The sequence below is a fragment of the Acinonyx jubatus genome, chromosome A2, assembly GCF_027475565.1.
Source record: "Acinonyx jubatus isolate Ajub_Pintada_27869175 chromosome A2, VMU_Ajub_asm_v1.0, whole genome shotgun sequence".
Taxonomy (NCBI): Eukaryota; Metazoa; Chordata; class Mammalia; order Carnivora; family Felidae; genus Acinonyx; species Acinonyx jubatus.
In genome coordinates this window covers 47,112,735-47,140,350 of record NC_069383.1, presented here as the reverse complement: position 1 = coordinate 47,140,350, position 27,616 = coordinate 47,112,735, and the positions used below count along the sequence as shown (strand labels likewise).

At 41.0% G+C, this 27,616-nt stretch overlaps 1 protein-coding gene across 5 annotated transcripts in view; it reads right to left on the bottom strand.

Moving 5' to 3' along the window:
• LOC106968674 (peptidyl-prolyl cis-trans isomerase FKBP14) overlaps positions 1-27,616 on the bottom strand; it is an 83,859-nt gene extending 56,243 nt beyond the window's left edge. The window contains exons 1-4 of one of the 5 annotated variants that reach the window (XM_015065055.3): positions 26,626-27,616; positions 23,381-23,532; positions 19,928-20,055; positions 17,018-17,308 (exon numbers count right to left, since the gene is read on the bottom strand). In XM_015065055.3, coding sequence (XP_014920541.1) covers positions 17,150-17,308; positions 19,928-20,055; positions 23,381-23,532; positions 26,626-26,822 — 636 coding nt within the window. In that variant the 5' untranslated portion in view covers positions 26,823-27,616 and the 3' untranslated portion in view covers positions 17,018-17,149. Of the gene's footprint in view, positions 1-5,262; positions 5,402-17,017; positions 17,309-19,927; positions 20,056-23,380; positions 23,533-26,625 lie in introns of those variants that run through there. The other 4 variants (XM_027075188.2, XM_053218270.1, XM_053218271.1 and 1 more) reach the window with 4 other exon arrangements.

Below are 27,616 nucleotides of genomic sequence, written 5' to 3'. Positions count from 1 at the left end.
CTTTTTTTTTAGGTCTAGCAAAATTTGATTTAAAAACGACTTTGTAGGGGCGCCTGGGTGGCTCAGTTGGTTAAGAGTCCAACTCTTGCTTTCGGCTCAAGTCATGATCTCATGGTTCATGAGTTCGAGCCCCACACTGGGCTCGGCGCTGACAGCACGGAGATTGCTTGGGATTTTCTGTCTCCCTCTCTCTTTGCCTCTCCCCTGCTCGTGCTCTCTCTCTCTCAAAAATAAAATAAACATTAAAAAAAATTAAAACTACTTTGTAAATACCCATTAATGCTAGAGTCATTTGCTCTGTTTTACCATTAGGGAATGTATCCCATTTTATTATCAAAAGAAACTTATATTCATATATGTGAATATATGCATGGATGTGTATATACATGTATGTGTATATGTATACACATATATTTATATAAATATAAGTATATACAAAAGAGGGAGAGAGGAAGGAAGGGAGGAAAGAAAGAATGAAGGAAAGGACCAGGATTAATGGATTAATATGTCACTAACAGGGGCGCCTGAGTGGCTCAGTCAGTTTAGCATCTGACTCTTGATTTCAACTCGGGTCATGGTCCCAGGGTCGTGGGATCAAGCCCTGCATCAGGCTCTATGCGCAGCATGCAGCCTGCTTAAGACTCTCTCTCTCCCTCTGCCTCTCTCCTGCTCTCTCTAAAAAAAAATTTTTTTAACCTAAGAATTGGCAGTGAAAATAAAGATGGGATACAGAGCAAGAAGCTTTAAATTTTACTTTATCTAGTTATGTCATTTTAAATTTATAGCAAGCTCATATTACTTTATTGGGTTTTTCATTATTTAAAAAATCTGATTCCTTTAGTGCTTAACAAAGACATTTCATTTAATTCTTTCAGGTCACTAGGGCGCTTCTGAGCGCAATTTCAAAATACACTAAGATTTTACTTTGAGAGGACAAAAATATTCAGAAGAGCCTGGGTCGCTACATTATTTTAATTAGAATATTTAAGAAGTCGGATGAGTTACCAAGATGCATCTTGAGCCCCTAACCACCTACAAGCACTAAGCCCAACCCAAGGGAAAACGGAACTAAAATGATGTTTTCGAGATCTTTATCACCTAGAAGAGGGGCTCATAAACACAACCGAGAGAGAAGGGCAGCAACCCAAATTAAAATAATGACTGCAGATGCTTATGGGAGTTTTCAAGCAGGTGCAGTTCACTTTAGTGGAGGATATCAAGCACTTGTAGACTTAGGCTAAACATATAACTATTAAGAACAGAAGAAGGGAACATTGACCTTCTCAAGCTCCCTCTCTCTAGGTAAGGCTCAAGCCGGGAGGCTCTCACCTCCCTCCCCTTCCAGCCATCCTGACTGAGTGATGTGACACTCCATCCAGTGTGGTGCACCGCCATCCCAGACTGGGTTGGTGATGTGGGGAGCTTCTTTGGGAGGGTGTGACTGATGGCTACATCCCTCTTGCCGTCTTGGATGCCAGGTCGCTTCCCTGTCACCAGGGGAATGGGATCGCTGGATCTTAGCCATCCCTTCCACTGACAAGAGCTTTGTAACCATCCCTAAGAGTTGCAGAGAAGAGAGTTCCATATAAGACCCCAACTGAGGGTAAGGATGACAGTGAGGGTAGAAGAGACACACAGAATGATGGAAAAGGACGTGTCTATCCTTGGTACAGGGCAGGTGCAAAGTGCTACAGGGTTGTGGCCAATCTACCTCAGAGGTAAAGCAAGTACAGATCCTATCTCATTCCCAATAACTCTTTTACATTTCTTGGCTCTTCCATCCATTTGTTTCCCAAGTTCAGTTGAACTTTTTAAAAATTCGGCAAAATGTTTCCAGAGTCCCTCTGGAATATACCTAAAATATTATTTTAATGTATAATCAAGGGGCGCCTGGGTGGCTCAGTTGGCTAAGCGTCCAGCTTCAGCTCAGGTCATGATCTCTCAGTTCACGAGTTCAGGCCCCGTGTCCAGCTCTGTGCTGACAGCTCAGAGCCTGGAGCCTGCTTCGGATTCTGCGTCTCCCCCACCCTCTCCTCCTCCCCTGCTTGCGCTCTATCTCTACCTCTCAAGAATAAACTTAAAAAAATTTAATATATAATCAATATGCAAATTATTAAGGAGGTATTTTAAATTCTTTTTTTCATATAAATTTTGAAATCTGGCGCATAGTTCACACATCTCAGTTTGGACTAGCCACATTTCAAGTGCTCAACAGCCACATGTGGGTAGTAGTTAGTGGTTATTGAATTGGACAGCACAGACCTAGACTCTCATTCCAACGAAAATGGCTCCAAACTTTCCTAAGGACTGATTATTGCTGGATAAAGCGATCATGAGTGAATTTTTAAAAAATAACTTTGGCGGGGGTGCCTGTGTGGCTTAGTAGGTTAAGCGTCCGACTCTTGGTTTCGGCTCTGGTCACCATCTCACAGTTTATGGGTTCGACCTCCCTGCTGTTGGGGCAGACCCTCCTTGAGATGCTCTCTCTGCCTCTCTCTCTGCCCCTCCCCCCCTCAGAATAAATACGTAAACTTAAAAAAATAAAATACCTTTGGCTTACTGTTCTCCAACAAACACAAACTGCACATGTTTACGTATTTCTGAAACGCTTGACTTTAAATATCTTTGACATACCAGGGGAATTTAAGTGAATGAATCTTGACAACCATGCTCTAATGCAAGTTATTCTTTTTTAAACAGCATGCATGGCATCGTCATCAGTCTTCACTTCCACATATCTATCCATACCTAGCTCCTATCCACTTCACCATCCCAAACTATTCTCCCTGTTCCCAACACATGCACCCTCTCCTTCTGCAGATCTTTGGGTTAACGTTACGGAATGCCCAGAAGTATTTTTCATATCCTCACCACCTCTGCGCAAATACTTACCCATGCACACTTCCCAATGTGGTTACGGGTATATGACCAAGAGAATTCAAATTCAGATTCTAGAAAACCCTCTGTACCCAGTGCCGTTTCAACATTCTTTTAAAACAGGCTCGTTATTTACCTTTTACTTAAAATGAGATGTATTCAAAAGCTATCACATATCCCACTTTGGTTTCTTTTAAAAAGAAATTCACCTAATCGTTCTCCACAAACAAAGCCACTCATGTTTTTCATCCGAGAACGCATCTCTCCCCTTAAAGAATATGCCTAACTTATGTTTTTGGTGCTTAAATATGACCTGGGCAGTTATGAGACCTGGAGTTCGATCCTCACTGCCAGTTGCCAACCAACCATCTGACCTTGGGCACAGCCCAATCACCCTGCTGGAATCAGCCTCCCAGGCTGTAAAAAGGTGGGGGGGGGGGGGGGTGGTGACAGCAGAGTGCTCTCTTAGGTGGCTTCCAGCTCGCCATTCCTGACCTGAGCACTAATCTTCATCTATTCCGTTACCCCTGAAAACACTTGCCTCCTCAGGCATCCCCTCCTTCCTAAATGAGAAGATGGCTGACGGCACAGCAGTGAAACCGGAAAGAAACGCTGTTTAAAAAAAAAAAAAAAAAAAAAAAATCTTAAAATGAGTCACCTTTCAAGAATGTATCATTCTCTGGTGCCTGGGTGCTCGCTCATGGAGCTGTATCAGTATTTCCAATGAAATTTGCTCTGAAGAACCTGGCATTTGTTATGTACTGTTCTTGGGTGATGTTTACACTAGACAGTCATCTCGTTTAAGAGCCACTTGTAGGTACAAAACACACAAAAGTTATGCATCGAACAGACATAAGCAGCCACATAAATCGTCCTTAGTGGAGCCTGGAGAAAATCAGATCAAAATCACAGAGTTTTAATTGGGTCTTTGCACCACATTTGGTACGTTAGAGAAGATACTTACAGCTCCCTAAACTTGCCACTTCACCTCCCCAGGACCCCGCCGCCCACTAAAATTTAGCCTGCTGCAAGAATCAGTCCCTACCCCTTAGGACCAGCCACAGCGACACCCCGGAGAGCCTTCCCTGCTGCAGATTTCCCCACCAAGGCATCAGTCAGGGGTAGCTGATGTTAGCTGTGGTCTGTCTGTACTGCTGCTGCCTGGCCTGATTTTTCATGCTGCCATTTTAAATTAACATAGGTCTCTTCTGCAACCCATGACATCTTCTGGTCAGGCGGGGAACACAGGAGGCCTCCGGGAGGCTGGACACAAGTGTAATTCAAGACAACTGCCAAGTCAGAATTAAACAGCAAATCCAGAAAGAACCCTTACCAAGTCGGTTTTGAGTCACAGCAAATGACAGCTTCCCTAGATGCACTTGGGTTTGATGGACATTTTAAACCCCTCAATCCGAGTTCTCATCAATTCTCTAAAGTTCAAGCGTCCCTCCTGCTCTGCAAACCACCCTCGTCTCAGACCTCACCAGTGATGTCGCCAAGTAAACGGCTCCAGGACGGACAAGCGAAGCGAGGGCTGAAGTGTATAACCGTAGCAGAAATACAGGATGCCTTCTACCAATAAGTGTCCCGGCGCCGCGGCGTACCTACCCTGACACCCCCACCCCCAAGAACCTCCCCGAGGTGGCTTGGGGAGGAGGAGGGGAGTTGTGGCAAGTCCTGCAGCCCGCACAGACAGCAACAGCCTGCGCGTTTGCCCTAAACGGGAGTTGGGGGGGGGGGGGGGAGCAGTGTCCTGGACCTGATTCGTGATCACAAACCGGGTAGACGTGGGCGCAGCGCCAGGTCAAGGACAGCGGGCCCCACCAGGCAGCCATGTTCGCGCTACCCGGGTAGCAGGTGCCTTACCTCCCGGGAAGGTGCCAGGCCCACTCCACCACCGAGGGAGCTGCGAACCCCGGGAGCAGCCCGAGGGGTGGCAGGGGTGTGGGGGGGTGGGTGCGGGCACAGACCCCAGCGGGGCAGCAACTTGGCTCTCAGGAAATGGAAACAGGAAAAGCGCCCGGAGGTCGGGGCAAAGGATGGGGTTGGGGCGTAGAGCGGGGGGACTGACTCAAACTAAGCGGCACTGCCCGCGCCCCGGGGTGGGGCGTCCCTCTCCGGCGCCCCCTCAACCTACTAGCCCGAGTCATCCACCACCCGGGCAGAGGCCATCTCTCCCCTGATTCCGTCCCCCACCCCCGAGCCTCCAGCCGGCCCTCGCCACCACCCGCCGGAATGCCGCCCGGAGTAGCGCTTCCCGCAGGGTCGGAGGGGCCGGGGCTGGCGACGAGGCACAGGGGACGGCGATGGCGGACGCGGCCGAAACGCTCGGGGAGAAGGGGCTGCGGACGCCCTGCGCTCGCAGCCGTGCCCGCCGCGGCTTACCTGCGGGGCGGCGGGCTCCGGGCTCTGCTCTGCGGCGCGGATGCTGCGGCCGCCGAGGGTACGCGTGCTGCCGCGGCCGCGATTACTGCGGCGACATCGGGGGCTGCAGCTGCAGTGGCGGAGGCGGCCGTCGGGCGCTTCCCCCTCCCCAGACTCCCAGCGCCTGGGCCCGCCGCCCCCCGCTAACAGCTGGCCCGGCTCACGTGACCGCGGGGCCCACCCCCGCCTCCCCCACCCGGGCCCCGGGGCCGCGCCGCACCCGCTGCGTCTGGGCCGCCGGGGCTGCAGCGCCGCGCTCGGCCCGATAGGGGAGGGCGCCTGGGAGCAGGGGAGCGGCCGGGAGGGCGACTGTCGCCGCAGAAAGTGGCTCCTTCTTTGCTCGATTTTTATTTCTCGGTCACGTCCGGGGTTGCGGCTCTCTCGAAAGGGGGAACTCAGGCTTTACGGAGCCAGCCGACCCCCCGCCTCGCAGCGCACTCCCGGACTCGGCGGTTGGGTTGCTACGTGCGGGCCTCGGTGCCCAAGCAAAATTTCCCCGCGGAAAAACGTGCCCTGTACTTTGTTGACAAACATGTCCTAGCCGACTCCCCGGTTTTAAAGGTGCCGTCCCGCGTCATGTTGATAAACGAGACCCTACCCTGGGTCCTTGGACATGGAAACCCAAAGAGGTTAAGGAACTCGCCCAAGGTCACAAGGCAGTAGTAAAGCCCAGATTCCATCCCAGGGTTAATAGATCCACAGACAGGTGACAGGTGTGTTGATGGTCAGGACTTGACCATCGTCTGTTACCAGAATAGAGACGCTACCTTCTATAAATTGACAAGAAAAGCCCAACTCAAAGGCTACGAAGAGAGAATTCACGAGAAGAAAACAAACGCACACTCAGCACATGAAAAGATATTCAAGTTCACTTAACTGCAAATCAAATACACAAGGCAGAATTTTCCATCCATCAGATTCGCAAAAATAAAGTTTTATAACCTCAACGGGGACAATTTTGCAATATCTTCTCAAATAACAAATATGTATATATAGTCTTTAAGGATTCCACTTCTGTACTTTATCCTATAGATACACTGATACAGGTGTGAAATGATATGAGTACAAGGTTACTCATTGCTACATTATTTGTGCTAGCAAAGACTGGAAGCAAATGTCTATCAATAAAGGACTGTTAAATATATTACAGCACATCAGTACAATGGAATGCAAACCAGCTATAAAAATTTTTTAAATGGGGAGGATCTGGGACACCTGGGTGACTCAGTCAGTCGAGCAACAGACTCTTGATTTCGGCTCAGGTTATGATCCCAGGGTCATGAGATCCAGCCCCCCAATAGGGCTCCACGCCTAGCATGGAGCCTGCTTGAGACTCTCTCTCTCTCTCTCTCTCTCTCTCTCTCCTTCCGCCCCTCTCCCCTGCTTGCACATCCCCCCCCAAATAATTTTTTCTTTTTTTAATGGGGACGGTCTATCTCTATGTACTGATATGAAAGATTTGCAACCTATACCAAGGGAGGTGGGGGGGGGTCAGAACCATGTGCAGAATATCATGTGTTATTATCTGTGGGGAAGAAATATGCTTGTACTCATATTTGTAAATGCATGGAATATCTTTGGAAGAAATCATAAACTGTAATAGTAGATGCCATCAGGAAAGAGAACTGAGTGACAGAACACAGGGAAGGGAGGGAGATTTTTTTCTCATGTCTTTTGAATGTTATTCCTATGCTTGTGGTTTGCCCCAAGAGTGAATGGAGTGTAGAAGGCTGAGGGAATCAGTGGAGGCACTGCAGGACAGAGCAGTGGTCATATACTCTTGGAGCACAAAAGGACCTTATTGCACATTTAGGCCAACCAAGGAAACTGTCCTTTTACTGTTAACCTATTTCTGTCTTTAGATTAGAGTAGGTGTTTGGGGTTTTGTTTTTTTTCAAAGACGTAACATAGTTGGATCTTGTTTTTCATTCAGACACCCTCTGCCTTTGAATTGGAGCGTTTCCATCAGCGGCTGTTAACATTTGGCAATGTCTGGAGATATTTTTGGTTGTCAAAATGGCAGAGGTGGAGGAGGTCTCTGCTGGTATCTAGTGCATGGAGGTCAAGGATGCTATTAAACACCCTAGGATGCAGAGCACGATCTCCCAAAACTAAGAATTATCTGGCCCTAAATGTCAACAGTACTGAGGTTGAGAAACTCTGATTCAGACCATCTATATTTAATGTAATTATCAGTATGGTGAGTTACAAATGTAACATCTTGATACTTCCATTTGTCCCATCTGTTTTTTGTTTGTTTGTTTAAGTTTATTTATTTATCTGAGAGAGACAGAGACAGTGTGAGTGGGGGAGGGGCAGAGAGAGAGGGAGAGAGAGAGAATCCCAAGCAAGCTCCATGCTGCCAGCGCAGAGCCCAATGCAGGGCTCAAACTCATGAAACCATGAGCTCATGGGCTGAAACCAGGAGTCAGTCACTCAACTGAGCCAGCCAGGTGCTTTTTACTTGCTTTCTTTTGAAGAACTGAGATTCTTTTTAGTATTCCATTTTAAATCCATTATTGGTTTCCTAATCATACTGTGTGTTTTACTTTTTTTTTTCAATTTTTTTAATGTTTATTTTTGAGAGAGAGCAAGAGAAAGAGAGAGAGAGAGTGGGGGAGAGGGAGGGGCAGAGAAAGAGAAAGAGAGAGAGAGAGACAGAATCTGAAGCAGGCTGCAGGCTCTGAGCTGTCAGCACAGAGCCCAACGCGGGGCTCGAACTCACGGACCATGAGATCATGACCTGAGCCGAAGTCGGACACTCAACCGACTGAGCCACCCAGGCGCCCTTGGGGTAGCTTTAACTCTATGGCTACTTTAGCCCTTCTACTAAGGTATGACTCACATAGGGTCTCTAATAAATGTTCCATGCAATCAATAAGGTGATCCTGGCTGGTAGAAACGTGAACAATTCCCAGTTTTGTGTGAGCTCTGCAAAGGTTTTGGTGCACAGCTCCCAGTAGTTGTTTCTTCCTCAGCCTTGTGGAGATTCATCATTTGCATGCATAAACTGGTATTCAGTCGATGACTAAAATGCATATTTCTAAATTTCTTTTCCATTTAGTTTTCTGCAGAACTCTGCCCCACATATTCCAACTGCTTTGACCTTCCTGAACTCTGATCACTCTTTCCTCAACCCCGCAAAACAACTGGGCTCTGTTTTTGTTTCCCTTTGTCTTTGCCATGTCTGGTTCAGGAACTGCCTCCACGCAGAAGGCTAAGGCGATTGTAGGTCTCTTCTCATTTGTTTCCTTTCTCTTGAGAATCACAGTCCCGCTCTGCCTGCTGACCAATGTCTGACCCACGTTGTCTCATCTATTTTGCCCAGTTTTCTAGTTGCTTACAATAGGATAGCAAGTCCCATAGCACATTTTCCTTCCTAGGAAGATGTGGAAGGCCAGGAACACTAATCTTCATACCTCTGAGGAACCAAATGGACTGATACAGAATCAGCTAGGCCCATTATTTAATGAACTATAAATGCATAGTTTATTTATACTTCTAGAAGTTCTTCAACACGTCTAAATTAACAAGAAACATTTATGGAATGCTTGTAGCAGGAATTGTACTTCTGCTACAAAGATGTAAAAGGCATTGTAGCCCTTCCTCTCAGGAAGTCAGAGGCAGGCAAGGAAATTAAGTAGAAAGTAATGCATATATTCCACGTTCCCGTCAGGGTAACATAAGAATTAGGCACAGATAAATATGTGGATCTAGCATATTGGGAAATGTAAACAAGTATGAAAGATGATCATAAATGAGGGTTATCCAAACACAGACCATCTAAAAAAATTATCGATGACAATGTTGCCTTTTCTTCTAAGCAGTGTTACTGTCTGAAGAACCCCGTACAATGATTTCGAGGAGCTGAAGTACGTGTGTAATTGAGAAATGCCTTTAACACATTACTTACAGAGGTGTTTTCCACTTAGTGCTTCTTCTGGTGTATAATTGTAGCAGGAAGAAAAAGATCTGTCACTGGGCAGATCTCATGGGGATGAACAACAGACAGTATTACGTGAACAAGACACTCACATAAGGGTAAGAACGCCCGTGTAATTGCTTTGTATGCAATCTTATGAGAATCAAAAGAGGTGCTGAGAGCAAAGCCATCAGAAAATGAGAAAGAAAGCTAGTGAAGATTAGTCAGCCACCTGTCTTAATTCTATGACAACCATGTTTAGGAGGTTAGTTTTCTGAATTTGGTTACCATAGAAACAAACCTTTAGAATGCCCTTAAATCAATTTACAGAATTACTGCCCATATCGAGTATAAGCAACACTGAGAGATTTTAAGTACTGAAATCTACTTTTAAATTATCTTTAGAATTTAAATGATCCATCGAGCCCTTTGAATATGTAATTTGGACGGCCATAAATTATCTTTTGGCAAAAGGTATAAAATTGTATTTATTGTAACTAGGTGATGGGCTTATAAATTCAATTACTCAAGTGTGTCATTTCAGTGAATGTCTTCTCTTTAATTTGAAATAACAGCTCCTAAATGTTCTGGATCTGGTTTTAAAAACAAATTATGTATGCTTCACACGCTCTGTGCCTCTAGGAGTCATTCATGGGTTTAGCCACTGTACAGATGATTTAAAGGAGAATCACTAAGACCTTGTCTTGTCATCATCAAAGAACAGACTAAAAGATTCTATGACCAGACTGGGAGCTTCAACCTAATCCTGTCCCCCTGATGTCTTCCTAGTTTACGTGTGTGGAAAAGGTCCACCGATGCTACCCACAGTTTTAAAACAGAACTTGTTTTTAATATCCTGGTGATACCTGAGGCCACCTTTTAATGGATGAAAGCTTATCCAGAATTGTAGACGTTGAGCCTCTTAGATCTGCAATGTTAACACCACTGCTCCCTCCAGATAATACAGGACTTTCAACAGAAGCTATTATTAGTGGGGCGCCTGGGTGGCTCAGTTGGCTAAGCGACGGACTCTTGGTTTCGGCTCAGGTCACGATCTTGCGGTTTGTGGGGTCCAGTTCCAAACTGGACTCGCGCTGACAGCACGGAGCCTGCTTGGGATTCTGTCTCCCTCTGCCCCTCCCCTGCTTTAGTGCGCCCCCTCCCTCTCTTTCTCAAAATAAATAAATAAACTTAAAAAAAAAAAAGTTATTATTTTCCAGTCTTCCCGAGAACTAAACAAAGTCTTGTCTAAATTGCTGTAGGAATTTTGGGTTCAGTTAAAGGAAGACTTATTTCATGCTATCAGTGATTCAGCAATCATCCTACCTATTGAGAGAATGTATAAAATTTCTGACTCCAGAGGAAGAGTATGTTGTTTTGGACATGCATCTACCTTTCATGAAAGAGTAGAAGATTGGTATCATTTTGTGTCCCATTGGACTAATTACCTGGCTTTCAGATAATTGGAAATAATCTAACATATGGAGAGACTTGAGTGTTTAAATTCCCAATTATTCTTCACTCTCCTTTCCATTGACTTTCTACTTTTCAGTCAAAATCCAGGCCCTAGGTTTTTACTATTACATCCCTTATACCAGCTCTTAAACGCGCAAAGGATTTAACTTTTTGTGTACAAAGAGTGATTTATTCCTTGGAGTTGGAATCTGTGTCTGGTTCATTTTGATTTTCAAAAAGCATCTTATCATATTTTTTTGAAACAAAAATTGAGCAGGAATTGTTTTACTGTCCTATGAATTTCTCAGATAGTCAATCTTTCTTGACTGTGAATATAAAGAAAGGATTGAGCTTTAAGAATTATCAGTGAATTTCTAGGACAGGCAAAGAAAGCAGATTGGTGGTTGCTTCGGGAGTTGGGGAAAAGAGGGGACTGACTACTTGAGTTTCTTTTGGATAAGAAAAACATTCTAAAATGGATTGTGGTGATGGCTGCACAACTCTGTATGCTACAATTTATTGAATTGTAAAAAAAAAAAAAATCACTGTATTACATGGTTTCATTTTTTAAAAATACCCTACCTCAAGAAGAAAACAAAACAAAACAAAAAAAACAACCATTGAACATTGCCCAGCTCAGAGGAAATATAGGTCAATGATAAAGAGTGAATAGTTTTGAAGAATTATTGCCATAGTAGGAAAATGTTAGGAAAAAAGAATCCAAGGAGCAGAGTTGGTTTACCGTTCAGTCTTAATGTGAGCAAGAATCAATTAACTTTAGTAGGCTGCTTAATTTTCTTAAAAATGTTTCTTACTTTAAGGCAAATCTCCTGTATTAATATCAGTCCTCTTCTTGGTTATTCTACACAAGTACCTTACCCATTCAATTTAATTTAATTTAGCTTCTAACTTAAGAGCTACGTTAAAAAAAAAAATCTAGGAGTGCCTGGGTAGCTCAGTTGGTAAAGCAACTGACTGTAGATTTCAGCTCAGGTCTTGATCTCACGGTTTGTGAGTTTGAGCCCCGCATTGGACTCTGTGCTGACAGGACAGAGTCTGCTTAGGATTCTCTCTCTCTTCCCCTCCCCTGCTCTCTCTCTCTCAAAATAAATACATAAACTTTAAAAAATATATAAAATAAACAAATTTAGACTGTTTCAAAATGTTTTCTGCACAAAATAGCTACACAACAAGATACGATTATAAAGGGAAAAGAAAAAAAAAACACCTGTATATGGTTGAATGTTAGAATATCCTAGTCTCCTGCCCAGAGGTAAAATTATTATCAGTTATATTAACATAAAATACATTCCAGCAGAGCAAAGCCAACGAATGAGAAAATGTTCTGAGAAACTGGAATTAAAGCCCAAAGGGTCTCCCTACCTTTACTTCATTCTTTATAATAACGAGAACTGTCCCCCAATACCTCAATTCACATTGCGTGTGAAATGTTTTCACTGCAACTGTTCACCAGAAAAGAAATTACCTCTATCCCTACAGCAGTGTGGAATTTTAAATTAAAGAAATGACTTGTAAATTCCCAGAAATCCCCAAGTGAGATATAATTTAGCTGTTACTGAAGACCAAGGGGACAGCATTCACTTTACTCTAGATTTTTAGAGTAAAAAACTTCAGCAAACATCTCATGTAATTTGTTTTTAGATCATAAAATAAAATTAATGTTAGTCTAGGTCCTAGGCACTTAGATTGGCTTTGTAAATTATTGGCTGACTCATACTCACTACAGTCATCCATTTTATGCCAGCGGCTTTATTAGCAGTACAGGAACACAAAGAAATGGTAAACAAAAGAATGCTTGATTAGTGTGCTAGGTGTTTTCAGATCTCCAGAATCTCCCAACTGTTTGTATGCTTTTCTTTTCCTGAACAATAACCTATGTATATCAAAATGAGCCACTTAATCCCTTGGGTAAACCAAAGCTGAAGGAATGAAAAAAAGATTATTGTTGGTTTTACATGGAGAACTACTAGGAAATTTTACCTAAATTATAAGTGAAACATAGAAATATAGGCAAAGTACAGAAAGACAGATTCCAAATCAATCAAAAGGAAATTTAACTGCACGGTATAGACAAGTTTTCAGAGAAGGGAAATCATGTACTAGAGAGAACATTTCAATGACTATCTTTGATACGAAACTATATATATACATATTCATATATATGTATATAATCTATTCATAATATATGTATATATTATACATGGCACATAGTTTATACACTATATACAACACATACATATATATATTTACTTTTTAAAGGCAATCTCTTGACTGTATATTCTTCTAAACATGTGGGCTATAGATAATTCTGAAAAAATAATAAAGAACAATAATTTTGGGAAAGTTTGGGTCTCTTTTCTCTCTTCTGGTAGGGAAGATGTTCACAAAAACATACTTACTGATGATCTAACTTTTTGCTGTGAGAAGTTAGAGTCATAAAAAATCCCTAACCCTGGGGAAAATAGTATCTCCAGACAACTTACCCTTTTGACTGTACATTCAGTTTTAGGCACAATTAGTTTCCCCAATGACCAATGCTTTACAGAAAACAAGAAAGAATATTCAAAGAAAAATATAGAAGATCATATATTCAAGGGCAGGGAATTGGTGACGTGAATCATCTCTCAAATTAAGAATCTTAGACCACCTGCATCAGTATCATCATCTAGCAAGTGGGCTAAAATGCAGAACCATGGGCCCAACCCAAGAATGAATCAGCATTGCTGGGGAAAGGGGTCAGGAATCTGCATATTTCACACATATACCATGCATCTCTGGTGTATGCTAATTTTGAATCACTGCTACATTTCTGCAACATTTAGGAAGCAAAGCAAGCCTCTCATTGTATTTGAGGATGGCACTAGGAAACCAGTGTTTATAAGGTGTTTGTCTTCTGTCAGCCTGGAGCAAGGAGCTGAAGGCAGCAGAGGCAAGGCTGAAAGCAAAGGCAAAGCAGTGTTTTAAACAGAGAGAAGAATTTACCCTTCAAATAGACTCCAAACCCTTATGTAAGAATGTATGGATTTCATCCTACTGAAGAGAATATACAAATCTTCCTAAATAGAATGCTACAGATATTAACAGAGAAAAGTACTATAATTTTCATGTTTCCAAATGGGCATAGGAATGTATAATCACGCTTGACATTTTAGGTTTCATTTCAAACAGAAGTGGGTAAGAAACAAAAAGAAAATAAATCAAAACACCCTTATGACCAAGTGCTCTGCAACTCTGGAAAATAAGTTGCTTGTTATTTTTTTCCCAGGGTTATTATTACGATGATAAGTCCCTTTTTTAATAAAAGGGTGAGAGATGTATTTTTTTCAATAACATTCCACCAAGTCCCTTTTTCTCCTCTTGCAGTTTCCAAACAACGCTGAGAAATCATCCATACACTCAATTCAGTAGGGACAGACAGCATGCTCATATCTAACAGTGCTGTAGATGTAAAGAATTTCCTATATGTCATGAAGGGGTACAAATTCATTTCCACAAGCAAAGATTCAAATGGCTGATTCCCCTTCTGAATCAGAAATCATTGTTTCTTGTTATTTTTATGACAACCCAGCATTTCATTTAATTACATTTTACAGTGCTCACTCACTCACTAGGCATTACTCATCATAATGTCTACCTGTGACAAAGTAAAATCCCAAACGAAAACAGCAGTGAGAACTACCACCCAAACCACACTGAATAAAACCCAACACATACACTTTCTCTGGTACCAAAATTCACTAGCAGCTGTTGCCCGCGATTCTCAATGTTTAATGCTTATTTCAAAACAATTGAAACCAAAGCACAGTTTTTCTTACACATATCTCTAAACAGAACAGACAAGGGCACCTGGGTGGCTCAGTCAGTCGAGCGTCTGACTCTTGATATGGACTCAGGTCATGATCCCAGGATCGTGCAACGGACAGAGCCCCACGTCAGGCTCCCCACTGAACATGGAACCTGCCTGGGATTCTCTCCCTCTCCCTCTGCCCCTCTTCCGCACTCACACACTCTCTCTAAAAATTAAAAAAAAAAATTAATGTCAAAAAAACAGATAAATAAAATAAACAGAGCAGATAATCACGTTCCATGCGTCACTACACCCCTCTCCTACCATGACCTATCCATCTTCCCTATCCAGTTTCAACATAAAACCTAGAATAACAGGTAAGAAAATCAATAAAGCTGCTAAGGAAACTGGCACTTGAAGAAGGTTTCACAAAACCAATCATTCCCCAAATAAAGTTTATTTTGAAAAGAATACAACATGGTCATATAAACTTAAGTAGGACATATCTAGCAATATTAATGAGTCAAATTATATTACAAGTGAGGTCACAGTTCATGTCTGATTATTCCCACGAATGGAAAGGGGTAGAGGTGTAGCTAAACCAAAGGCAGATGCTTAAAAACGACCATAACCTATTTATATGCTTTCATTTCATGTTTGTGCCTAAAGATTTAGATGAGAATTTATGTAAACTCACATATAAAGAAATATGCTGCCCAAATAATCACAATTCTTTTTGCTTTGCCTGCTTTACCGGAGATAGCATCGCCAATAACGTCTATACAAGGTGCTACCACGTGACAAGCTCTCTCCTTCCCGACGAACACAACATAAGGCTTTCTGTATTGCGGTTCATAACTCCTCCGGGTTGAGGAAAATAGCAGTGACAATTTAAGAGTTTTTGACATATAGCTGATTTCATCAGAAAAAAGGTGTTATATATGTTCTTCTCAAGAACTTTATGTTCTGGTGAGGAAAATGTCAACAGATAAGTGGCAAAAGTAGCCTGTATATGATGCAATAATTGTTCATGATTCTCTAAAACAAAACAAAACAAAACAAAACAAAACAAAACAAAACAAAATTAAAAAACCTAGAGGTAAACAAGCATGAAAGGACTAACATGCCTGGATATTCTCACAGGACAGGGTTTTTGAGGCAATTCAGTGCTAACCCCAAGACTATTCAATGAAACCAGAGCCTTTCCTAGATCAGGGGAAGAATTCAAAAGTACCTACAACAGTCAGTTCACCATCTTCAAAGGATAAGGAGCCAAAGATTAAAAAAAAAAAAAAAAAAAAAACAGAGCTGACTGCTTTGAGAGCAAAGTGAAGAGAGAATCAGGTCTAATAAGTTCAAAGGGAAGTTTTGCTTTTTCACTAGTAGAGGGCAAAACAAACATACTGAACTTGGGGACTGCAATCTGTTTGCACAAGTTAGCTGTTGACCTCGGACAAAACAATCCATCTCTTTGAAGGATAATGTCCTCATCTATAAAAGTTACATTAAGATCCACCAGTTGTTTTTTTTTCCCACAGGGCTCAGAGCAATGAAAATCAAAGACCATGATGCACTTGAGATCACTTTGTAAATGATAAAGAACTATTCTTAGTAAATGGAGATTTGGGAGCTTTTTTAAAGGAAAAGGATAAAAGCCAATTTCAGGTAAAATTATAAAATCATCCATTTTTTTGACGCAGGACAGATTTTTATGCAATAGTAGCAGCTGTGGATCCATGTCATTTTTTGATGAGCAGAAATGGGAAATTTTCGATTGGCTTACTAACTTCTCTCATGATACAATGTTATTGTAGTATAATACATTAGTAATAGACTTTATTCATTAATAAACCAGGAAGGGTAATCTGCTAGACTTAAACATTGACTAGATACAACTCTCTACCTCAGCAACAATGTTTTGACCTGTTATTACAAAGAGCCAGACACATAAATAATTCGTCCTATTTCTCATTATAGATTATTAGTCACTAGGAACCAAACTTTATAAAACTTAAATCCTGGGCAGAATGTTTCAATGTATACATATTTATAAGTTATTAACTTTGTTACTCACTTCAGCCTTACACATCTCAGTAGAGCAGTAACTGTTACAAGCCCAAATCAACAACCAGTTTCCTCTTTTCCTTAAGCAGAGACTCAAAGGCAGTTACAGACCCACTGTTTCATTATAACATGAAAACAGTAAGCCTTGGGCTATTGCAAAAGGTTTCTCAAAAGTCAGTATCTAACTTGGAGAAAATAGAGGGAAGGAGAAATAGAGGGTGCCGATTTGTTGGGCAGGCTTCTGGCTGCAATGTTTTAAAATTACAAGTCAGCAAGTAAACCATAAGGCTTCATATGTGAAAGTGGAAAATAGTTCAGCAGTCTTCCGTTCAAAGACAAATTAACTTTTTTCTTCCCAATAACTCACCAGAAAGAAATGGGCACTTAGGAATCTTAAGGGGTTTTTCAAATAATACTCAGAAAAAAAAAATACTCAGGAAAAAAAAATATTATATATATATATATATATATATATATATATATATATATATACATAAAACCAGAACAGAAACAGCACATTATTTAAAAATAAGACCTTCTTTTAAAATGGTTGCCCTGTCTTTAAGGATGGATGCCATATAAAATGGGCAGATGTATCTTTATAACTCATCATGTTTATATGTAAATTCTCTGGCAGATATAAATCCATCTTTGTCTTCATCTTCTTTATCAAAAATATCCTCCACCAAAACATCATGATGACTTTCATTCACCACTGCACCATGCTTTTCAAACTCCTTCTTTAAATACACTTTAACCTACAAAATAATGGGTCTCATTAATAATTTTGATTCATAAGACACCCACACCAAGCCTGTTAATATCACAGAGTGGACTGGTAGTTTACTGGATTATGTACAACAATGACCAACCAACTGCCTTACAATATATCATTGGATATATTTCCAATGACAGTAACGGAAATTTTTTTTTCTCCTTAAAAACTGTTGCTATACTGCTCCAATATAGACACAGAATGTTGCTCAGAGGCAAAGATAAGGTTTAAATCATCCAGTAGGGCACCTGGGTGGCTCACTTGGTTACACGGCCCAGTCTTATTTTGGCTCAGGTCATGGGATTGAGCCCAGAGTGGGGCTCTATACTGACAGCTCGGAGACTGGAGACCGCTTGGGATTCTTTCTCTCCCTCTCTCTCTGCCCCTCCCCCACTCACACTCTCTCTTTCAAAATAAATAAACTTAAAAAAAAAGAAAAAGAAAAGCACCCAGTGAAAGGATACTACCTGCTCTTAATCTGAGGCTAAATAAAGCCAAGCATTTGAAAAACTGTAGTCTTTCATTCCATTGAATTATCCAGATCTCTAACTAGGGTCAGAATTCCAGGTACTTCTCTCTTAAAATCAGATTAAAGAATGGCATTTAAAAAATTTATTTAAAAATTTTTTAATTTTTTAAATTCCAGTATAATTTACAGTGTTATACTAATTTCAGATGTACAATATAGTGAGTGATTCAACAAGTCTATACATTACTCAGTGCTCATCATGATAAGTGTGCTCTTAATCCCCTTCACCTATTTCACCCATTGCTCCCACTTGCCTCCCCTCTCCTAATGGCATTTTTTAATTTAAGTAAGTGTCTGGTAATAGTCCATGCTGTGGATCTGGCTATGACCATGCCTCATGACCTCCCAATCTCAGAAATTAAAGCAAAATGCAGCCTGATGAGTGCTTACACTAAAAATTTTCACTCTCATTCAGATATTTAAAGACATAAACAAAATCCTGTTCCCAATTACCCACTAGATTGACCATAATGCAGTTTAACCTGTATTTTCATTTTTAATCAGAGCTCTATTACTCCTTCTGTTAGATCAGTAATTTCAAGTCCTCCTTCCTGCCCCTATCGCCAATATGCAAACATATGACATATTTATTTTTAAGATTAAGGAGATTGAAGTTGTTAAAAAAAAAAAAGATGATAAGGCCAGATGGATTAATGTAGAATATATCCCTAGGATATACTGTGAGAATAAAGCAAGATGTCAAATATTATGTATATCATGCTATTTTTTATATAAGAAAAGAGGAAACAGGAATATGTATTCATGTTTGCTTGTATTTGCATAAAGAAACACTGGAAAGATACATTAGAAACTAATAAAACTGGATGCGGAAAGGGACAGATCACATAGAAGAGGATGTGGGTGGGAGAAAAACTTTTTAATAAACACCTTTTTTAATTGGATTGATTTTTTTTTTTAACGTTTATTTATTTTTGAGACAGAGAGAGACAGAGCATGAATGGGGGAGGGGCAGAGAGAGAGGGAGACACAGAGTCGGAAGCAGGCTCCAGGCTCTGAGCCATCAGCCCAGAGCCCGACCCGGGGCTCGAACTCACGGACCGCGAGATCGTGACCTGGCTGAAGTCGGACGCTTAACCGACTGAGCCACCCAGGCACCCCTGGATTGATTTTTTTTTTCAATATGCTGTATATTTAAGGTTTTTTTAAATGAAAGGTTACTGAAATTTACCTTGGATAGAAAAAAGTCCTATGACTGGTAATAGTACAAGGTGTTATAAATTTAGTAGCTGTAGATCATGACCCTATGAGTTCATAATAACTTCGCTTATTTAAGACTTAATCATTTCCCGGCCATTAGAATGAAATTGATCGAAACATAAAAAGGGACTTGATTTCTGACCAGCCAGGCCACAATGGAGAATATGGGCAGACAAAAAAAACTGAGTAGCTCTCTACCTCCAATCCTTTCCTCACAACAGCCAGACTAAGACAGGTATGTGTAAAAATGGCTGTGAAAGCCTAAATGAATTACAGGGAGAAGACTTCTTCCTTTATCCTTACGCAAACACCAGAACTAAGAGGGGGCTGGGAAAGGTCTTCCGCTCTAGAAAATCCAGACCAGAGTCTCCTTTCTCCAGGTGCTACCCAGAACAAAAGAACCCAGCAGGTGGGCCGTTGGCTGCTAAATGCCAGGAAATTACAACAAAGTGCATTTAACAGCCAGTTGACAGTTTTAAACAGAAACTGTCAACAGGAGATATTTCTCCAGACATCCACATTTCTTATATAGCAACTTCAAAATGGGAATTGTCTTAGCAAAATGGACCTTTCAAAAACTCAGAAAGAGGGAAGGATACAGTAAACCTTAAACATGGTGGGGTAGGGGTGGGGGGAGAGGGAAGCAAAAGAATGAATGCTGTTGAGTCTGAATATATTTCTCTCCAAAACAATGATTTCCTATTTTTAAAAAAGCCAATATTCAAAGCATCAGTATTATAAGAAAACTTATAAACAATATTTTATCCAAACAAAAATAAATTTTCTTTAGAAGTATATTTTTTAATAAGTGAGAAGAAACAAGCAAACAAAGGAGTAAGAAGAAGGAAAGATCACCTCATCTTTAGAGAGTTTCCAGTCATCATTAAGATCCATTTCTTGGAATGACTCATGGGATCTTGGTCCATTTCGAATCTCCAAGAGATCAATGTTGAATATCAGTGTACTCTCTGGGGGAATTTTACCTGACATGAAGAGATACGGAGGTTAACTTTTACTTAAACAATCCCAAAGTTTTGATGACAGGAAACTTATGACACTGAACAAAATATTCTTTTGATTGAATTCAATGAAGGGCCTTCCTAAGGCTATCACATATGATGTAAATTACTCAAACAAATAGAATAGCAAAGGAATAATCCAAACTGGTAGATCAAAAGCAGTCTGTGTTTGGCTTTGCAATTACAAACTGTTTCGTGCACACAAACACACACATACATACAGATGTGCCTAATGGCCTGGTATTAAATTTCAAATATGATTAAGATATTATATATTACATGTCAAGAATGACTTAAAGGGCTGTAGATAATTCAGAGTTAATTATAGTACAAGTGATTTAACTAACTTTGGGGGGGTGGGGGGGTTCACAAAAGTCCTGACTTAGATATACATAGACTAGTAACATTTCTACCACTAGGAGGCAGTATCTAACTGAGAGAGATCTGGTGTCCCGCGAGCCGGTATTAAAGCTTAAACTTGCCCCTCTTTAAGCCTATTTCCTCATTTATAGAATGCATTTATAAAATGCAGAATCTGTTGGGAAGATGGAGGAAAATAAAGCTATGTAAAATATTTAGCATTCTGCTTCATAAATAGTACGCTCTCAATGTATTACTAAAACATAATTCTCTTATAAGCTTTAAAAACGATACAGAAAGGTTCAACAATTTCAGACTTGGGAAACACCTCCTCTGATATAGAACATATATATAATTATACACATATTCTGAAGAAATTTCATGAGAGAGAAGAAATTAAAACAAATTTCTGAGAAGGGAGATAAAAATCTTTTAAAACATGAAAAGAGCTCTATTAAAAGTCCCAGGGGCCTTTTCAAAAAAATACTTTCTGGGCAGTATGAACAATTTTTTTTTTTCAATTTGTTTCCTTATAACTGTATTTAACATAAAGGTCTGGGTAAACATTACAAATATTTCTTAGTCCCCCACCCCCCATCCAAATCCCACATATTTCTGTCAAAGAGCATTTGTTAAGTATTAAAGAGAACAAAACTTACACTCTGTGCCCAAGCTTACCATTCCAGATCTAGACAGAGAAGGGGCATGCACTAGGTCGTTGATAAAACTGGTGTCTTTCCAAAGGAGACATGCAAACGTGGTACCAAATGACTACAAAATTAGTGTTAAATACACATTAGCAGAATTAGTTTCATGGCTCTCAGTCTGGACGAAATGACTCAAATTTAGAACTCTGCTTGTCCTACAGTAAAATTGAGTTAAATACAGTATGGAGTAAGAGTAATGGATTAATTCTACATATACATTAAAGGTGAGGCAATAAAGATACAGCAGGAAGATGATGAACATCAGAGAAACATTTTCTAGATACCTGATTTTCTTCTCTAAGGAGATGATTATCATAATAATTGAATTTGGTTAGTAAATTCCATTCTATGCATAAGATTTATATAGCAAGTTCCATTTTAGAATATAATGTTACAAGGGCACCTGGGTGGCTCAGTTGGTTAAGCATCTGACTTCGGCTCAGGTCATGATCTCACGGCTCATGAGTTCGAGCCCCTCCTCGGGCTCTGTGCTGACAGCTCAGAGCCTAGAGCCTGCTTCATATTCTACGTCTCCCTCTCTCTCTGCCCCTCCCCCGCTCATGCTGTCTCTCTCTGTCTCTCAAAAATAAATAAACATTAAAAAAAAAGAATATAATGTTACACATATGGCATTTACTTTCTTCTCTGGAAACTGGGGTTAGGATTGTCACTTTGTAACTGGTTAAGTTTAGACCTAAGGATACTGTGAAGTCTGTTATTGCTACAGTATCAGAGTGGTTCCCTGTCTGGTTCTGGTGACTACTTAATAAATTTTTTTCTTCATTATGTAATATATGCCCATTGTAGACAATTTGGAAGAGACAGAACCAGAAATAAAAATAATTCCGACCCATCCATTGTTATCATTCTTAATTATTTCCTTGTGATTCACTCTGTGTGTGTATATACTTTTTTCTAATACTTACTCTTGGATATAGTATAGCTTTATTTTCCACTTTTGTATATAACATTATATCTTACCCATTTGGATATAATTTTTTTAATCCTTGAAATGCCATTTTTTAATAACTGGGCCATATTTTAGTTAACCCTTCTCATTACACATTGAAGTTGATTTCAATATTTTTGCTATTAGAAACAATGTAGTGGGGCACCTGAGTAGTCCAGTCCGTCAAGCTTCAGACTCTGGCTCGGGTCATGAACTTGCCCCGTGAGTTTGAACCCTGCATGGGGCTCGCTGCTGTCCCCACAGAGCCAACTTCACCAACTTCAGATCCTCTGTCCCTCTGTCTCTGCCCCTCCCCTGCTTCTACGCGCGCTCTCTCTCTCTCTCTCTCAAAAATAAACATTTTAAAACAATGTAGCAATGGACATGCCTGTCCACAAATATTTCTCCTGATACCTGATTATTCCCTTAGGTTAAATTAGAAAGGAAATATATCTTGTGCAGGAAACGTCATCTGGCCTCTTGTAAATAGCCCTTTGGAAAGCTGCATGGGTCCCCACTCACACAGCAGGTGTACATCCTGGAACAAACTAGCACAAAGTCTCCTGGAATCAGCTAGCCTATTTGCTTCTATTTTATAACACTCATTTCATGTCACTCCATCAGGTTTTATAAGTGAATTATAACAATAGTTATAAAACAACTTTAACACAAGAATGAAAACAACCCCCCAAAAAAAGCTTTGTTAAAGAAAACTTCAGTTGTGAGCCCCTTGCAGCCCACATCTAAACCCCATTTAATACCTGAATAATCTATATTTCACATGTTCAACTCATCGAAACACTTATGTGGAATAATCTTTCTTTTTGGTGTTAAAATAAATTGATGAGTTTCAGCTGGGGAGGATGAAAATTTTCTGAAACTGGATAGTGGTGATGCTTGTACAACAGTGTGAATGTTCATAATGCCATTGAATCGTGCAGTTAAAAGTGGTTAAAATAGGAACCATTATTTTGTAAGTATTGTGCCATAATTTTTTAAAAACCATTCTTTTGGTTAATATGGAGGTAAATTGTTAATGATAGAGTTAAAGGTTCCAGAACTTTGTATCAGTAGTTCAATTGACCATTAAGATAGAATGGCTTTAATTTGGCCATCTCAAATGATAATCAAGATGCAATCATACTTAAAAAAAAAAATAATAATACACATCTTCTACTCCTGGGGGAAAAATACATACTAGTTACGCTGACTTCTGTCTCCTAATCCAGAGAAGAACCCCAATGCTGTAGTAAAAATGTGAAATTATTATTACCTTTTCCTTCTTTTCCATAGCCCAGGGCAGGAGGAATGGTGAGCTTTCTCTTCTCTCCTACACACATTCCCTTCAAGCCCTGGTCCCAACCTTTGAGAGCCTCCAGGATGCCCAAGGTAAACCAAATGGGCTGACCATTGTTATGTTTGTGACTACAATAGAAAGAAAACATATTAGAACTCTTCAGTAACTTTATTTTTTTATTGATGTGGGAGCATTTTATTCTACCAATAAGTGATTCAGTTTGGGAATTAACAAAAACAGCTATACACATACACACAAAACCAAGTTAATTTTGTAATAATTTAATCCACTGCCCCTATTTCTTGATGCAAATTTCATACAATTGAATCAAGTAGAGAAGGGCAGAGGGAATAATAATAAAAACAGTTAATAATTATTTGAGATTTACTGTGTACCAGGTATTACCCCAAATTCTTTGCCTCTTTTAACTCTGTGAGAATGATCATATGAGGTAAGTACCATCATTTCCCCATTGTACAGAGGAGGAAACTGAGGTTAAATGTGCTGGTATTTGATCTAACTCCAAACTTCAAGGTCTTAACCACAGCGATGCTGTCCCAGGAACGTCATCCCGGGCAGAAGAGGGAGAAAATCATGGAAAATGGGCGAATTTGGGAAGAAAGAGAAGTTAAGGAGAAGTTACTGCCAAGACAAGTAGGTCCACACCCACATGGACACTGGAGAGTCAGGAGGACAGCATCTTCTAGTCTGCCTATAAGCCCTGCTGATGTACAGTCTCGCGATGGCTCTGACAGGTGGAAACGGCTGCTCTTCAACCCGAACCCCACCTGGATGCTGCCTGCAGGCATTTTCTGTGGGGCTGTGCAGGGAAACCTGGGGGAGTTGTCCCTCAAGGACTGAGGAAGAAGGAAATGATCCAAATATCCTGGCTTAGGACCTGGAGAGAGGCCAGCCTAAGAAACCCAGCCTGCCAAGCTACTGGGGGGCCTGAGGGCTGAATAGCACCTGAGCCCCAGTTCGCTCCTTTTTGGTACATACGGAAAGTATTCTCAAGGATATCGTATAGGTGAGAATGAGAAATCACTCTACAAGGTTTCATGGACACCATGGTTAATTACTAAATCTAGGTAAAAGCCATTACTTCCTCTTTTCTTAATTTCCCCCTATGACTAAAGAAACAAATTGCCAACTGTAGAACACTTGGGAAGGCTGGAAAAGAATAAAGAAGGAAGAAAACAATCTGCCACCCAGTGCTGACTACAGTTTTGGTACATTTCTTGTCACAGCTAAAGGATTTAAGCTATTTACCACACAGGCTATTATTCTAGACATGGCAAACATGCTTTACAACAGATTACAACTACAAGTAGTTCCTGACCATTTACACTGAGGCCGCATGACAACCGTCCCCTCATCAGGTACCAGAACTTTATTTATTTATCTTTTTAATGTTTATTTCTTTTGAGAGAGAGAGGGAGAGACAGAGTATGAGTGGGGGGAGGGGCAGAGAGCAGAGGGAGACACAGAATCCGAAGCAGGCTCCAGGCTTTGAGCTGTCCGCACAGAGTCCAACGTGGGGCCAAAACCCACAAACCCACAAGATCGTGACCTGAGCCGAAGTCAGACGTTTAACCGACTGAGCCACCCAGGCGCCCCCCTGCTTTTTTTTAATGGGTACTAGAACTTTAGTAGCAAACTGCTAAATAATGTTGTATGGCTACCACCAAAGGCCAATAGGTTTTTCATTCTGAGACCTGAAAGACATCAGGCTGTATCTAAAAGAGATCAGACTAAAAATAAAGATGCAGTTGAAAATTTTAAATGCAAACCTTAATCTTGTTTAACATCTACTGTGGCACTGGCCTTGTTGCTAAGAAGATGGAGCTGTTGAGAATTCTATGGCAAGCCACTGTTTCAGAAATTTTTGCAAAGGCTAACAGAATTCAGAGAAGAACGCCATTCATTTCTCCAAAACCTGACAGACCAGGTCTGGATGCTCCATAAAGGCAGTTCATCCGAAAATGAGGTCTAGGATGGGCCACAAAGCTTCATTACTTTAGTTCATGCCATTTTCTCTACCTGGAATGTCCTCCTTGCCCCCATTCTCCGCCTGGAAGGAACCCTCCACCCATCTTTCGAGACCCATCTCAATTATGATCTCTGGGAAGTCTTTCTCTTACCCCACCCCCCAGAGCATCATTAATGCCAGACTCCATTATGCTTTGCAAACACTTTGAACACTCTGTACTACATAGCATGAGCTATTTACTTGTCGTCCTCCTTCCTGTAGATGATGTACTGCTGGAGGACAGGAGCCCACTCTTAAGTCACCTTTGCATCCTCAAAGCCTGACTTGTGATCACTCAAGAAGGGTTTGTTAGATGGACAGATAAATGAATGGACAAGGATGGAGAAGCCAAAAAGTTTTAATCTCCCTAGTCTCAAACACAGGGCCTGACATAAAAGAAATGCTCAATAAATAATCTTGGAATGGAATGAAGAGAATCAATGCCTAATTAGAAATCATTACCCTTGTAAAACATCCATGGTGCAATTTCTTTGTTCGTATAGAACAGAATAATGATAGTGTAACCACCTGAAAATCATTCACTATAGTTATTGGATTAATCTTTCAAGGCCATAACCATACCCATCAATGAAATCTTTGAATTTCTAGAAAGAATAAAATAATGAAACAAATCATGGTACTATACCTTGACCAAAATGTCATTTGTACGAACAAAAATTAAACAGATCGATAGGCTAGCATTAGCATACCCTACAACAAGCAAATAAATGATTGTGTATTCTGCCCATGAAGTCCCTGCGAAAAATTTTAAGTAAATTTCACCTACACCAAATTCAAAATGGAATTGAGTCATTTTCCCTCGGGAATGGAGTTTGGGAAATGAAATTCCTTTACAGTTTTTTTCTACTTATTGCCTAATTACACACCTAGATACTTCTGCATTATGTCAAAGATTCTAGTTCTAATTTTTATAGTAAAAATTAACCTTTATCCTTACCACACGTTTCCAAGTTCCAAGGAACTTCAAAGTCACCGTTATTGTCTTTATTGTTTTTAACCAAATTATTTGTCTTGATTGTCTTTAAACAGTTTCCTTGCCCAAAGAAGGAAATAACAGATTTCAATTTTTCAAAAGAGAAGTGAAACCTGATACAGGCTACCTTTCCTGCCAGAGAGCTCGCACAGGTCGATGGGTTCTTCACTATTTTACCTGCGAGGTGTAATTACTTACGTGGAGTGAAATAAGGAGCCATCCTTTTCTAAGTAGCCTTCATAGTGGACCAACATCAAATCTCCCCCTTTGGTCTTGCGATGGCAGATGAACGGCTTCTGGAGCACCTCAATCTTCACTTCTGGTTCAGGGATCAGAGCCCCACTCAAAGAAGTGACCAACAAGGTCAGCACCGCGTTCCACAAAAAAAGCCTCATGCTGCTGGCGCAGGAAAGTTCCTACAAAAACAGAGAAAGGGCCCCCGATCTCATAGAACTAAGAAAGTACTTGAAGGCTTCAAGACAACGGCCTTTGGCAAGTTCATGACTACCGCTTCCCAGCAGACGTGGCACACTTACTACGACAACTTTCCCACGTAATGCGAACCCACCTCTAAAGCGTTAAACCCCAAACCCGGGCCTGACTGGCTCTCACAGGTTGGCTCTTGGGAACGATGGCTCCCCATTGGCTAGCAGTGCAGTCCGCCGGAGCCTCTCAAGCCAATGATGCTGCAATAATTACAGCTGGGCGGAGCCAGGACTTGGTCAGGCCGCGAAGCACAGGGAGGGGTCCTAGAGAAAGGCGGATTAAAGAATTCCACAGCCTTGGACTTTGGGAGATTTCTGGGGAACGCAGCTAACCGGAAACTCCTCCGGCAGATTTACAGCTGTGAAGTTCCCCGGCTGAGCGTGCTGAGCCCCCAGGCTAAGTGAAAAGGTAGCGGTATCCGGAAAGGCCTGTTTACTCTTGCGCACGCTGAGAGGTTACTCCCCGCCCCTAGGAGTCCACAATCCTGTATTGTTACTTAACTTACAGTATAAACGATAAAGGCTTAAATATTTCTGTAGGGTTCGCAAAGCGCATTCCCGTTGCGTAAACCTCACTAAACTGCCAGTAAGGCAGGTTCTTTAATCCCATTTAAATGATAAATGTATCTGGGCAAGGAGAGGTTAAGGGTCCTGCTTAAAATTGTTCAGCCCCAAAGTATTTGAGCTCCGCCTTCAAACCCGGT